The 15,373-nt window shown below is 35.7% G+C and overlaps 1 protein-coding gene across 19 annotated transcripts in view; it reads right to left on the minus strand.

The window, feature by feature from the left end:
- Nucleotides 1-15,373, minus strand: part of LOC106881733 (E3 ubiquitin-protein ligase UBR4-like) — a 218,908-nt gene that overhangs the window by 163,783 nt on the left and 39,752 nt on the right. For all 19 annotated transcript variants that reach the window (XM_089339693.1, XM_089339687.1, XM_089339685.1 and 16 more), the window contains exons 13-24: nt 14,162-14,247; nt 12,622-12,704; nt 11,618-11,703; nt 10,175-10,421; nt 9,493-9,616; nt 8,641-8,743; nt 7,279-7,423; nt 5,478-5,557; nt 4,784-4,906; nt 2,300-2,482; nt 2,083-2,205; nt 1,515-1,652 (exon numbers count right to left, since the gene is read on the minus strand). In XM_089339693.1, coding sequence (XP_089195819.1) covers nt 1,515-1,652; nt 2,083-2,205; nt 2,300-2,482; nt 4,784-4,906; nt 5,478-5,557; nt 7,279-7,423; nt 8,641-8,743; nt 9,493-9,616; nt 10,175-10,421; nt 11,618-11,703; nt 12,622-12,704; nt 14,162-14,247 — 1,521 coding nt within the window. The remainder of the gene's footprint in view (nt 1-1,514; nt 1,653-2,082; nt 2,206-2,299; nt 2,483-4,783; nt 4,907-5,477; nt 5,558-7,278; nt 7,424-8,640; nt 8,744-9,492; nt 9,617-10,174; nt 10,422-11,617; nt 11,704-12,621; nt 12,705-14,161; nt 14,248-15,373) is intronic.

Consider the following 15,373-nt stretch of genomic DNA (forward strand, 5'->3'; position numbering starts at 1 on the left):
AAGCCCGTCGTATATATGTATATATATATATGTATGTGTGTATGTGTTTGTGTCCCCCCAACATCGCTTGACAACCGATGCTGGTGTGTTTATGTCCCCGTAACTTAGCGGTTCGGCATAAGAGACCAATAGAATAAGTACTAGGCTTCTAAAGAATAAGTCCTGGGGTCGATTTGCTCGACTAAAGGCGGTGCTCCAGCATGGCCACAGTCAAAAAGACTGAAGCAAGCAAAAGAGTATATTTTAATATTAATGATATATATATGATTAAATTATTTTTTAATTAAAAAAAAGCTGCCAAGTTTCAAATGTCTGATATTGGAAACTTAATAATATAAAGAGTTTTTTAAAAATATAATAAAAAAGTCAGAAGTGTTTTAAAAATCAGAGTATACAAAATATTATCAAAATCAGATTGGTTAGAAAAACACAAACAAAAACAATGTGTTGATTTTATATAAGAGCTGACCAAATGAGTTGAAGAACACAGAATAGCTGGCATTGGAGTCAGCACAAGTGATGTGTTTCAAGGCACTGGAAATCACAAAATATGGGGGAAATAATGCCTGACAACTGTTGGAATGAGCACATCGTGGAAAAACATGAATTGCCAGTTTAATGCTAGATTCTCATAATATGAACAGTCTCCAAATTTCAAAGATGTGTTACAGTATTTCAGAGCTTTATTATTTAATGATGGGAAGCCATAGAGTAGTGTGTGTCAAACTCCAATGACCTTTCAAATTTCCATACACACACACACAGATGATTTTAAGGGTAAGAATGTCAATACAAATACTTATAGTTTATGTCACTATAAGTATTTTGCTTTGAAATACAAATAGAATGTATCAATCAAATTGGATTCTTTGTTTTACACCAGCTTCATATAACAGTTTTTAGTTTAAGAACAAGGAAAGCAATTTTAAGGGATGGGGGGGTTAGTTGATATCACTGATCCCAGTAACTGACTGGTACCGTATTTAATCGATCTTAAATGTTTTGCAAACAACTTGCACATGCAAGTGCTGCCAGCTAAAAGCTCCACATACTGGAAGCCACAAGTGTATGCGGTCATCATATTTTAAAGTGATGAAAAGCAAAACTAACATTGGTGAGATTTGAACTCAGAACATAAGTTTAGTTTAGTCTTGGCCATCCTACCAAATGCTTCAATGATTTCATGTGAGCACACCCCCCATCACAGTCCCCCATACATGTTCTTAACTCATCAGCATTTGCCATTCCACTGTTCTGAAGCCAGTTGTACAAAATAAGTTAGATATTTTCTTCCCCCCAACCCAGTTGATTTTTTTTCCTTCAACAGACAGCCATAAGACCAGTTGACACTGAAGTTCTTCTGGGTGCCTGACACAATGACCAGCAATGACTTGGGAACAAAGAACCAAAACAACCATTGTAAAGCATTTTGTCCAACACTCCAATGATTCCGCCAGGCTGTCATGCTAGCTTCAAATAAAGATGAAATATAAATAACAGAATATCCAACTTACCATAGCCTTTGTAAAGATTTCATCCAAAGAGATTTGGACTTTGGCAACAACAGCATCAAGCATTAAAATTGAAGATAGTCCAGGAAGATCATTAGAAGAAAGAATAGTCCGGTGATCAACAGCAGGGAAGCTAGTCATCTATTTCAGTTGAAATATAAAAGAAATAGAAATAAAACTGACATATAATGTTTAACAGATATATTTGCAGGATACTCCCTACATTAGCTTTTTATGACTGAATAGATCAGCTGCATTTATAGTTTCTTTTGTGATGGGTATTGAATCAGCAGCTAAATTGCTAAAAATACTATGTGAATGTATTATGTTTAAAATACATTTGTGCAATGTCAAATCACACTTTACTGGTTCAGCCAATGTGGCAGAACTGCCACACTCTACCTCAAAGTGATGGAAATAGCAACCAAAACTTCATTTTTTAAAGCATCTCTCACATAAGCAATATGAAATAGTTACCACGTTTTCTTATTAGTACTTTAGTGAATGAACATGTATAAAAACAAGAAAAAGTTGAATTTAAAATTCAAAAATAAGTTATTAAAATCATCACCTGTTCTTGAATAAAATTAATAGCTAGTCGAACATCATAATATACAGAGTTAGCCATTTTATCAGCATTGGTGAGGAGTTGATCAGCCTGATGTGTTGTCTGCCCTTGTTTCACTAAACTATCCTGAAAGACAAGTAATAAAAGTGATTTAAAACTAAGAAAATGAGCGGGAAAAAAAATTATCTGAATTAACAAAAAACAAAGTATAATTAACTACCTTAATCCACCCTGAAAATGTTTTATGTCCAAGTCTGGGAGCCCATCTGAGTGTGTGAAGAATATGCCCAGGACCCATTCCTAATTCTCCAGATTCAAGCATCTGTAGGTATTCCAAAGATGGAGGTAGACAGGCCAGAAGACGCCAGCAAATTATAAAGTGATAATTCATCACAGAAGCCTCCTGAAGAAGAAGAAGAAGAAGAAGAAAATGCAAATCGAATTAATAAATCAATAACACTGTTTCCATTATTCATTCACATCTTTATCAATAATTAACTCGGCAGGTTTTACTAGGTCAACATTGATCAACATCTTAATCATTACCTCATTATATTTACTAGTATTAAAATTGGATTGATAATGATATGTGCATATACACACACACTTTTTAAGATAATAGGGAATTGATTCGGAAAGATTTGGTTGCTAATCTAGCAGGCTAAATGATAGAGACATAGCAACCACTTAATCACATCAAATATGAAATAATTATCAATATTGAAATAAGAGCAACAAGCTAGCAGGATCATTAGCACATTGGGGGAAAAGCTTAGCGGCATTTTGTCAATCTTTACATTCTGAGTTGAAATACCACCGAGGTCAACTTTGCCTTTCATCCTTTCGGGGTTGATAAAATAAGAACCAGTTGAGCACGGGGGGGTCAATGTAATCAACTTAACCCTTCCCCTGAAATTGCCAAAATTTGAAACCAATATTCTTTTCTATTCTAGGCACAAGGCCCGAAATTTTAGGGGGTGGGACCAGTCGATTAAATCGACTCCAGTACACAACTGGTACTTAATTTATCGACCCCAAAAGAATGAAAGGCAAAGTCGACCATGGCGGAATTTGAACTTAGAACGTAAAGACAGACGAAATACCGCTAAGCATATCGCCCGGCGTGCTAACGTTTCTGCCAGCTCACCGCCTTATTTGAAACCAATATTAAAATACTTTTTCCTAAAAATGTTCCTCAATAAGTGACATTCATTTTTGTAGCTTTATTAATTGTGCTAATAATTGGATATGCTAATTTGTTGTTGTTGGCACTCCTTCGCTTACGACGTCGAGGGTTCCAGTTGATCCGATTAAAGGAACAGCCTGCTCGTGAAATTAACATGTAAGTGGCTGAGCACTCCACAGACACGTGTACCCTTAACGTAGTTCTCGGAGATATTCAGCGTGACACAGTGTGACAAGGCCGACCCTTTGAATTACAGGCACAACAGAAACAGGAAGTAAGAGTGAGAGAAAGTTGTGGTGAAAGAGTACAGCAGGGTTCGCCACCATCCCCTGCCGGAGCCTCGTGGAGCTTTAGGTATTTTCGCTCAATAAACACTCACAACGCCCGGTCTGGGAATCGAAACCGCGATCCTATGACCGCAAGTCCGCTGCCCTAACCACTGAGCCATTGCACCTCCACATATGCTAATTAAAAGTGTGTTTAAAGCTACAGCATTTAAAAAGAAAAAACTTTCTCTTATTTATATATTGTTTGAACTGTAATTAAATGAACAGAAATAATTGTTTCATTGTCAGTATGTGCTTCATTCAACATTTAGATTACGCTGTCAGATGCAATACTTATTTATTCACATTGCTTTGAGTTAATCATACATCATCTTGTACCTTCAAGATTTCGATGATGTGATTATTAATTTTTTAAATGATATTGTAGGACAGGTGTAAGAGGTTGGATCTAGCTGGCTTTGAAGGTAAAACAGGTAGAATACTTGGGCCAGTTATGGCCAGTTTAATGCCAAAGGGTTAAATGTATTCAATGTAAATTTTAGGTGCATAATAGAGATGCAGTATGATCACAGGAGAAGTTAGCAATAAGAACATCAAAAAAAAAAAAAAAACATTTCTATAAATGTCAATCAGGTTCCCTCGAAGTAGCTGACAGCTTCTGTTATCCAGATGTTGTAATTGACAATGGAGAAGGGGGTTCTGAAGGTATTGCAGCTAGGATAAGCAAAGGATGAAAAAACAAAACGTTCAGGAAGCTTTATGTATGTTGGCAACAAAGGGATTTTACAGATTGTATTAACGCTCGGGTACAAAGTGTGGTGTTACATAGTAGAGAAATGTAAGCATTGAATACAGACGATGTGGAAGAGCTGCACAGAAATGAGGAGGACATGCTCTGCTGAATGTATTTGGGGTGAGCATGCTATGATGGCTGTGTATGAGATTGACATGCTCTGATGCACGTGTAATGTATGCTTATGAATTATGGAGCAGGAATGAGAATGAGTGAAGAGTCAAGTGTAGTGTGAAGAGAAAAGACTGCACTGGTACAGACATGTGATGCATGGGGAGAATGTCAATTGAGGGAAGAAGCCTCAAGCAATCCAGGTGGAAGGAAATTGCAAAAGAGGAAGACATGAGAAGAAGTTGAGAATGGTTAGATGGACTGCATGTGATGTTATCTCTGAATTACCAGCTATTTACTCAAAAAGTGAAATAAATCATTTCTTACCAGCAAGTTCAATTTTTCCAACACTTTATCACATTTGGATCCAGCCATTAATAAAACAATACATGCTTCATATAATTTGTTGTAACTGACAGTTTCTGTACTGGACAAAAGGAAACTACAAGCCTGAAGAGTAAAAGAAAAAGAAATTTTTTATATAAATTTTAATGAATTTTACATGAATGCACAAAAAAAAAATTGTCAAAGTTTTTAACTATAACAGTTAAAATATCAGAAATTTTCAAAAAAATTTCAATTAACTTTATATAAATGCATAAATAAAATTTTTGTAAGAAAATTTTTTTACTATCATCATAGAAATGTCAGAAATTATTGCAAAAAATTTCAATAAATTTTTCATGAGTACATAAATAACATTTTTGTAACAAAGTTTTTTTTAACTATAGCCATGAAAAATTATTGATTAAAGCCTCCTCAGAAACTTGAACATCTAACTTTATGCACAAACGCATAAAGTAAAATAATTTAAAGGCGTTGTATTTCCAAGCATACAAGTCAAACTTTGAGACCAAAAGATCAAAAATTCCATGTGAAATGCAATTAGGATTTGGAAAAATGTTGATGAGAAATGTTTACACTACACATTTTTATATACACACACACACAGCGGCAATATGTAACATTAAAGACTAAATTATCAAAGGATTAATCAGAGTGAGGAAAAATAAGTACTTACCAGACCATCTACCTTTGGTGTATCTTGCATGTGCAGTTCTGTTGGACCCAAGTTGTAAAAACGAGGGTAGAAAGCACCAACTAGAAGAAAAAGCAAAATTTTTTTAAAAAATAAACTCCACATTGATTTATTATTTGTGCACAAAACAAATTTTAAAAGACAGAGATAAAGATTAAAAGCTAAAATCCTATAAGATAATATTATTAATAATAAAACAACCAGGTATTTCTAAGTTGTTCATACTGATCTTTTCTAGGCAAACCCTTTAAAACTGATCTGAAGGCATGTGACTAAGTGTTCAGGGGTATTCAGATCATGTTCACGAGGTCATGAGTTCAATTCCCGGTGATGTATTGTATCCTTAAGCAAGACACTTTACTTCACATTGCTCCAGTCTACTTGGCTGGCAAAAATGAGTTGTACCTGTATTTCAAAGAGGCAGCCTTGTTGCATTGTGTCATGCTGAATCTCCCTGAGAACTACGTTAAGTCTATGTGTGTGTAGAGTCCTCAGCCACTTGCACATTAATTACATGAGCAGACTGTTCCATTAATTGGATCAACTGGAACACTTGTCATCATAATCGGCAGAATGCCAGTTCTTGAAGGACCACATAACCAAGCATACAAGTATTCACATACTCAAAGATATGTACTGAGTAGCAAAGTCATTTTGTTAATAAACAGTTATGTTAATGCAAAGAAGACTTAAATTCTAAGAACTAATTACAAACACATACACTACAACTGAACTTCAAGGTGCAGGTGCCATTCAACGACCACTCATCCAGGCCAAAGAAAACCATTGCAGTTATATATTGTATGGGTTATAATATCATTATCATCATCATCGTTTAACGTCCGCTTTCCATGCTAGCATGGGTTGGACGATTTTACTGAGGACTGGTGAAACCAGAAGGCTACACTAGGCTCCAATCTGATTTGGCAGAGTTTCTACAGCTGGATGCCCTTCCAAACGCCAACCACTCCGAGAGTGTAGTGGGTGCTTTTACGTGTCACCCGCACGAAGGCCAGTCAGGCGATACTGGCGACGGCAAATATAAATTTGCGTTATCTCATCATTTAACATCTATGTTGGCATGGGTCGAACAGTTTGGCAGGGTTCAAAGAGTCTAAAAGACTGCATCATGCTCCAATGTCTGTTTTGGAATGGTTTCTATTGCTGGATGCCCTTCCTAATGCCAACCACTTTACAAATTGTGGTGGCTACTTTTCTCTTGCCACCAGCCCTAGTAAGGTCAACATGGAGATTGCAAAACTACAAACCCCAAAGCAATAGATGGGTCGGGGACAACTTTAAGCTAGCAGATGAGGAATAAAGAGGGGTAAAGCTTGAGAGAAAAGAATGCGTATGTGGATGTGTAATCGTATGTGTTTATATAATACATCATTTATTTATATGTGTAATAATGTAGTGAAGGTGCGTGGCTCAGTGGCTAGGGCATTCAGCTCATGATTGTAAGGTCGTGAGTTCAGTTCCTGGCGATGCGTTGTGTCCTTGAGCAAGACACTTTATTTCACGTTGCTCCAGTTCATTCAGCTGGCAAAAATGAGTAGTACCTGTATTTCAAAGGGCCAGCCTTGTCACGCTATGTGTCACGCTGAGTCTCCTTGAGAACTACGTTAAGGGTACATGTGTCTGTGGAGTGCTCAGCCACTTGCACATTAATTTCACGAGCAGGCTGTTCCGTTGATTGGATCAACTGGAACCCTCGACGTCGTAAGCGACGGAGTGCCAACAACAATAAAAAAACAACAAAAATTGTCTCAAAACAACCTACTTTCTGTGGCTTCTTGGGGGCTCAGATTTTTTCGAAAATTTCCTTCAACATCTCTGCATGGAAAGAATTGGCTTGCTCTTGGTAAACTGGCATCTCGCTCCCCTGCTTGCCCAAGCGTATGTACTGTGAAAAGGTTCCACTGTACCTAACATTTGGAAAATAGATAATAATGAATTTTACATTATTTTAAATGCTCGATGTAGAGAAAAACTCAAAAACTAATGAGTTTAACTTAAAAGAATACAAACATGCAGTTACACAGTTAAGAAAGAAAAAATATGCTGTTTATATTTGAAGATCATTAAACCCTTTCATTGTTGTGTTTAAATGAAACAGATGTATTAATAATCTGAAACATCATCATCATCATCGTTTAACGTCCGCTTTCCATGCTGGCATGGGTTGGACGATTTGACTGAGGACTGGTGAAACCGGATGGCTAGATGTATTAATAATCTGAATTTAATCCTTTTGATCCCAACCTGTCTGAGACCACCCTTGGCTCTATGATACAAATTTCCTACTTTAAAGTGATCTAAATTGACACCTTTCATTAAAATTTCATTCTGATTTATGTTCCAAACACCAGCTTAATGACAAAGTTATTTCATTGAATTCTCCCCCATTTTTAACATCAACTGAAACAATGTGAATATTTCAAGAAAAGAGTATGTAAACAAAACCGATTTCACATAGCAACTACAAATTTTATTGAATTACATCATTTAACATCTGTTTTCCATGCTGGTATGGCTTGGACAGTTTGATGGGAGCTGGTCAGCTCCACGTCTGTTTTGGCATGGTTTCTACAGCTTGATGCCCTTCCTAACACCAACCACTCTACAGAGTGTATCGGGTGCTTTTACACAGCATCAACACAGGTGCATCTACCTGGCACCAGTATGGGTGCTTTTTTAGGAATGCTCAGCTGGAGGGAGCAGGGGACATGCCTATATGCACAGGCAACCATGCTTTTACTTAGCTTGACAAGCCTTCTCAAGCTCAGCAAACAGCCAAGAGTCTCAGTCCCTTGTCAACGTTAATATTAAGAAATTGAACTGTTAATATTGTCAAGATTTATAATGTAAGGCATAAGTTAGCTTCACTAAATGAACAACTTCTAAAAATAATGTCTCATTGTAATTCAGTAAATAAAAGAAATTTCTATATCCAGACAAAAAATTTTCTACAATTGTACAGGTGGTTTAATACCTTAAGCTCTGCTCAAGAGAGGTCTCGTGACAACTAAAACGCTGCACAAAACATCACCTTTGAAATTAAAATAGAAATAAAATAATGCAGATTTTCTAGTGTTTATTACTACAGAAAACTATTATATTAGCAAAAAAAGAGGTTTCTTACTTGATCAATGAGAACAGCAGGTGGATCATAAAAATAGTGCACAAAGTAATCAAAAACTAGCATCAGACGAGACAGAGGAAGTGGTACAGAACCAACCAGTTTACTGCAAGTAAAATATATGAGACTAGAAAACATATATATATATATATATACACACACACACACACACACATACTATATATGCATTTTATGAGATATATATGTTCACCCCCACCCCACATATATACAATATTACAGAGAGAGAGAGAGAGAGAGAGAGAGATACACACATGTATACTTTTTAAACCATGCAGATAACATCCTGCGATAGTCTCAATACACACAAACATTCAGAGATTAACCAACTCAATATTTTATAGAAACATGAGTGCATTTGCAAAGATGTAATTGAATGTGTTCTTATACCAACGTAGCTGTATGTGCATTTGCAGAAGTTTCCTTGCATTGAAACAAAAGAAGATTTAACTGAAGCTGCATAGATATGTATGTGCATAAATGCATTGACAAAATTAAACACATCTTTTTTTTTGTATTCTTCTGCACTCAGAAAATTACTGAATAATCTGACTTAAATACTGGCTACTTGGTACCTTCCTTTGAGACTATGTACAACTTCTGTCCACAAACAAATATGCAGTTAGTCTGGAAGAATATCCCAAACAGAGCCAAAATCCAAAACAGATCATTTAGTTTTTCGATGAAGGAATTTACTCACAGAAACTACAATATATGAGGATTGGAAAGCTTAATTGAAACTAGCAGTTATACAATCATTTACAAATATCATTTCAAAATAAATTGAGATTCATCGAGTAAGATTTTAGATGAAAAATCATAAAAACTAGCATTTACCTGTGATCTACCTGTGAAATCGCAATAAGATGTTCAGCCAGTTGCAATAGTAGAGACTTCTTCTGCATCAGAGGCAAGCTGTGGAAGAGGAACAAAAGGACCTGCAAATGTTCCACATTGACATCTGAAAAACAGAGAAAAATATTCACATTTGGTGCATATTTTCATAAAATACCACTTTAAAAAAATGGAGAGGGAGAGAGAGAGAGAGAGAGAGAGAGACAACAACCTAACAAGATGTAGGCTTACACTCACAGAATATAACATTTTTGTTTCATTTTCCATTTTTTGTAGATACAAACAATATTAAGATAGAATGCAAAAGATATTTATATAGACAGATATAATAGCAATGAATGATTCTTTAATTATACTTCTAAGACATATTTAATTAAAAACTCGTAAAAATAGAATTTAAAATATCTTAAACTGAATAAAAATTATTGTAAATGAATGAAACACAACTGAAAATTTGAAATATTTTATCCACAAGGAAAAAAAAAAGAGAAGGGCATCACATTGGATACCATTTTCTATAAAATTATAATAGTTTAAAGAATCCTGTGTGTATGATAAATACATTTCTCTCCAAACTGAAAAATTTAAACATGATAAATTTGGGAACAAGTAGCTTTTTGGAAAACATTCTGGAAAACTATTTAAAATGGAAAACAGTACTAACCTTCAAATTGATCAATTTTGTTATCAAAGTTTAAAATAGCTTGCTTTAATGTTCGAGTGAACTGAGCCCATATATTCATTACTTGAACCTCAGTAATACTCCTGATGATTTTGGGGGAGGTTTCTCTTTCTTTCTGTTGACGCAGAAGAATAACTTCTGCTAGAACTGCGAGAGTGCGAGGATATACCGTAAGAGGCCAAGCCTCGGAAGTATTGGGATTCACTCCCAAGCTAATTAGAAGACAATCCTGGAAGATGAAATTTTTTTAAAAATTGTATCAGAAACAATAAAAACAAATAATTTGATTTTCATTTTAAAATTAAGTGCGTTTTGTAACAGGGTAATATGAAGGGGGAAAAAACAAAAACCCATTAGTTAGGAACAATATATTGTGCTGTCAGTTTCTTGTTCATTAAACATTTTTCCGTTGTCTGGCAGATACTGATAAAGCAAACACAATCTGCTCTTTGCCATGTCTTGTTTATATTCTGATAATGACATGATTCGACAACCCATATGTATGAGAACTTATGAGAAATGGCAAAGAAGCTTAAACCTCAATCATGTGTTCCTTACAATGGTGGAATTAAGAGAATTTTTTTTTAAACTCCATTTTTTTTCTATTAAACTATCAAATTAATGGACATCTGTCAGTCTATAAAGACCACGGATCTGCACCAGTAGAGTTTTGTGTTAACTGCTGATGGCAGTGCAGTGTCTGCTGTGGCTGTACAAGCCCACACAAGAGTGGCAGTCTTGCATGCAGTAACTGCATTTGAAGATGCTCTCCAATGGCATTACTGAGTTTTCCTTTCTTTAAGCGCACTTTTCTGTGGTGGCAAGTTTCGGTTTCTTTCCCTTGCTCCATCCCTTTGCTATCAAATTATATACAATCCAATGGGACTGGTGCTGTAAATGCCAGAATTGTTGGCACTCTGTCGCTTACGACGTCAAGGGTTCCAGTTGATCCGATCAACAGAACAGCCTGCTCGTTAAATTAACGTGCAAGTGGCTGAGCACTCCACAGACACGTGTACCCTTAACGTAGTTCTAGGAGATATTCAGCGTGACACAGTGTGACAAGGCTGACCCTTTGAATTACAAGCACAACAGAAACAGGAAGTAAGAGTGAGAGAAAGTTGTGGTGAAAGAGTACAGCAGGGTTCGCCACCATCCCCTGCCGGAGCCTCGTGAAGCTCTTTGGTGCTTTCGCTCAATAAACACTCACATCGCCCGGTCTGGGAATCGAAACCGCGAGTCCGCTGCCCTAACCACTGGGCCAGAATATGAAAGACTTATTCAACCCTTGCCAGCATAGAAAAACATATATAAGAAGTTAGTAGGTAGTAGGGGTGAGAGAGGGGGGGAGAGCTGTTAAAACAACAAATTCAAATACAAAAAGTTTAAAATATTCTTAGAATTTAAAACAAATGTCATTATTACCTGCAAATTCTCTGATAGCGAGCCAGTTGCCACTAAACTGTGGTTAAACTTTGCCAAAGCAACTGAAAGCTCTTCATAGGTGCGATCTGTAATTAAAAATGAAAATAAATTACTGAAGATAGTTCCAAAATAAAAAAAAAAAAAGGGAAAGAAAAACGAGACTGGAAAAATTTCAGAAATATCTTTATAACTGATATTTTTCTAGGAACACACATCTCCGAAGAAAATCTCCAAGCTTAACCCATCACCATCATCATTTTAATGTCCATGCTAGCATGAGTGAAATAGAATTTATAGAAACAGATTTTCTAATGACCAGATGCCCTGCCAACCCTCACTTCCTATTTCTGTTTCCAAGCAGGATAATATTTCCCCATGGCCAGACATGTCTTTTGCAGAAGACTGGAAATAAATGTATCACTTGTACGATGGCAACTCATTTAGAACCATCACAAGATACCATAACAAGTATAGGGATGGATACATAGTCACAACAAGCTTTTTTTAGTTTTCATCTACCAAATCTACTCAAGGCTTTGAGCAGCTTGAGTCTATAATAGAAGATTCTTGCCCAAGGTGCAAGTGTCTTCTTGATAGAAACCTTAATTATTATAACTAGAGGTTGGCAAACAGGATGGGCATTCAACCATAGAAAATAGCCTCGACAGGTCATGTATAACCCATGCCAGCATTGAAAATGCAGATGTAAAAATGATAATGAATTAATTACAATTAACCTCAATCAGTAAATACTTCATAGTATTTAATTTTGTTTTGTATTAATGGATAAGTGTTTAATTTGATACAGACAAATGTTACATCAAAAATTTTCTATTTAACAAACAGAAGAAAGATCGCAAAATATTACTGCGAATGCAACAATCAAAACCAATTTGAAAGAATATCATAGTAATGAATAACAATCATTATGTATACATCATTAATCACAATCAAATCAAGGTTTAAGTTTCTGATATTTCCATGAGTAAAGTTTAAAGACTAACCTGAACCAGATCGGCAGCATTCTTTATCCAGTTCTTTGATAACCAATGCAAGATTAGACATGTGTTCTTCATTCAAAGCCTCCCTGAAAGTAGTAAATTTTGTTAATAAAGAATATCCCAAATCAGGTGTGAGATATATATATATATATATATACAAATTAAAAGGGTAAAGGATTATCAATTTATTAATTCATTAATAAATCAACAATTAATAATTAATAATTTTTACCAAGCCCATCGGTATGTAAGCACCATTATTGGTGGAGAACTTATTTGAAAGCTCATATATATTTGTAAACATAATTAAGGGATCAGCAAATATTTGCTTCACCATATACCGAAGTTCAGAAATAGCAGCTAAAAAAGCTGAGACTCCTACAGATAGCATCACTTGTAACTCACAAAGGCAAAAACAAGAAGAAAAAACAATGAAAACTAACCATTCCAATGGTTAGTTTTCATTGTTTTTTCTTCTTGTTTTTGCCTTTGTGAGTTACAAGTGATGCTATCTGTAGGAGTCTCAGCTTTTTTAGCTGCTATATATATATATATATATATATATATATATATATGGATCACACAGGTTGTAATCCTTTGAAACATATGTAGGAATAAAGTATGCAATTATAACATGCGTTTTCTCCAATCCTTAAATTCTTAAATATACTCAAATACCCAAAATTTCAAGGAGTTCCTGCCTTACAAACAGGAGCTAACCACAGTTATTTTGTGTTCTTTGCTACATTGGTTTCTATTAACCCATTTATTCTATCAGAAGAATTTTTATTCATTAAGATAGAAGAAATACACATAATTTTATATATATATATATATATATATATATATACATACACACACACACATACACACAATATCATTCAGTGATGAAATCATAACATTCTAATCACACCTGACATGAGTATTGACTAACTATAAACACACACAAACTATAATACTGGCTCCAATAGAAAAGTTACACTGAACTACAATCTATGCCATTGCACCACTCACAAACAACATAAGAGAACACTGCTTAATGTTATAAGCAATGATTAGCTGGATTTCATCTGTCTTCATGCTCTGAGGTCAAATGCTGCCGTGGTCGACTTTGCCTTTCGTCCTTTCAGGGGTTGATAAAATAAATACCAGTGCGTACTGGGGTTGATGTAAGCGGCTCAGCCCATCCTTGAAATTGCACTCCTTATGCCAAAAATTCGAAGCCAATATTACAAGCAATCATTTCACCAATTTACACACACGAGAAACAACATACAACATATCAATGCTATTTACACACAAACACACACGCATGCATGGGCACTCAGTTGTGTAGATAACATGTTTGCTTTCAAACCATGATCTCAGGCTCAGTTGTACGGTGTGGCATTTGGGGCATGTGTCTTTTGCTATAACCTCACAGACAATAATGATTATTAATAACCACAAAAAAAAAAAAAACAGAAAAAAACCCCTGCTAAATAACAAAAAAGAGAAACAGAATACAGAGAATATTTAGAGGCTGTGAAGTCTGATACTTTACCTTAGAAGCTTTTGTATAGCTGGATTGACTGAATTGATAAAATAGTGGTTCATGAAGTTTAATATATCTGCAGCTAAGTGGACAAACTATAAAAGTAAGGAAATAAAATACTAAATGAATAGAAAAATTAATCAAGGCTTTATAATTATTTTACCAAATTATTTATTTAATCGTGCTAGTAGGGGGAGAGATGGTTAGCATCAACAGCAACTTTTTAATGTCTTGCAACAATTCCTCAGTCAACAGGGGTTTGTTGTTGCAAGATCCAAAGAGAAGCTGTTCCTAAAATACACACAAACACTAATCTACTGAGCTGAAGGAGAGGACACACTGACTGTAACAATATGTCCTCTTTGACTATAGAGTCAGTACTTCAAAATTTTTAACCATCGTCATCACACTGCTTCATATTAACACTATTTAAAAATTAATATTAATAAACTGAAAATGATTTTAAACTAACAATCTGGATTTTTTTTTATGGCCGAGGATCGAGATGTGTGGTGCATTGCTGTATTCAAGGAGACCTGCCCACCACTACAGGATTGAGATCCTAAAACCAAGGTACCATGTAAAAAGCATTGGTGCAGAAGCTTGTACCATGTAAAAAGCATTGGTGCAGAAGCTTGTACCATGTAAAATAGCACTGGCACTGGTGCCACATAAAATAGCACTGGCTGGTGCCATGTAAAAAAGCACTGGCGCTGGGGCCACATAAAAAAATCACTGGCGCTAGTGCCACATGAAAAAGCACTGGCGCTGCGTAAAAACCACTGGTGCTGGTGCCATGTTAAAAACCACTGGTACCACATAAAAACACTGGCGCTGGTGCCATGGGGAAAAAACATTGGCACTGGTGCCACGTAAAAAAGCACTGGTAATGGTGCCATGTAAAAAGCACTCAGTACACTCTGTAAAGTGACTGGCATTAGGAAGGGCATACAGCCATAGAAATCGAGCCAAAACAGCAAGAGACCCAACGGCAGACCACAAGCAAGATGGTTGGATAATATCCATAGTCTTAGTTGGTCATGCTTGGAGATCCAGTAGGAAAGTGTTACAATTTGCAAGCTCCACACCCACAGTCCTCATAGTAACAGTGGATGGAGAAAATGGATGGATCTTGTACTGAGAATATATCACTTGAGTAAACTGGGTATCCAAAAGGATATAACTTGTAGAATCTATGAAATGATAACCAAAGATATATTA

This window comes from Octopus bimaculoides, chromosome 22, assembly GCF_046866305.1.
Source record: "Octopus bimaculoides isolate indiv1 chromosome 22, ASM4686630v1, whole genome shotgun sequence".
NCBI lineage: Eukaryota > Metazoa > Mollusca > Cephalopoda > Octopoda > Octopodidae > Octopus > Octopus bimaculoides.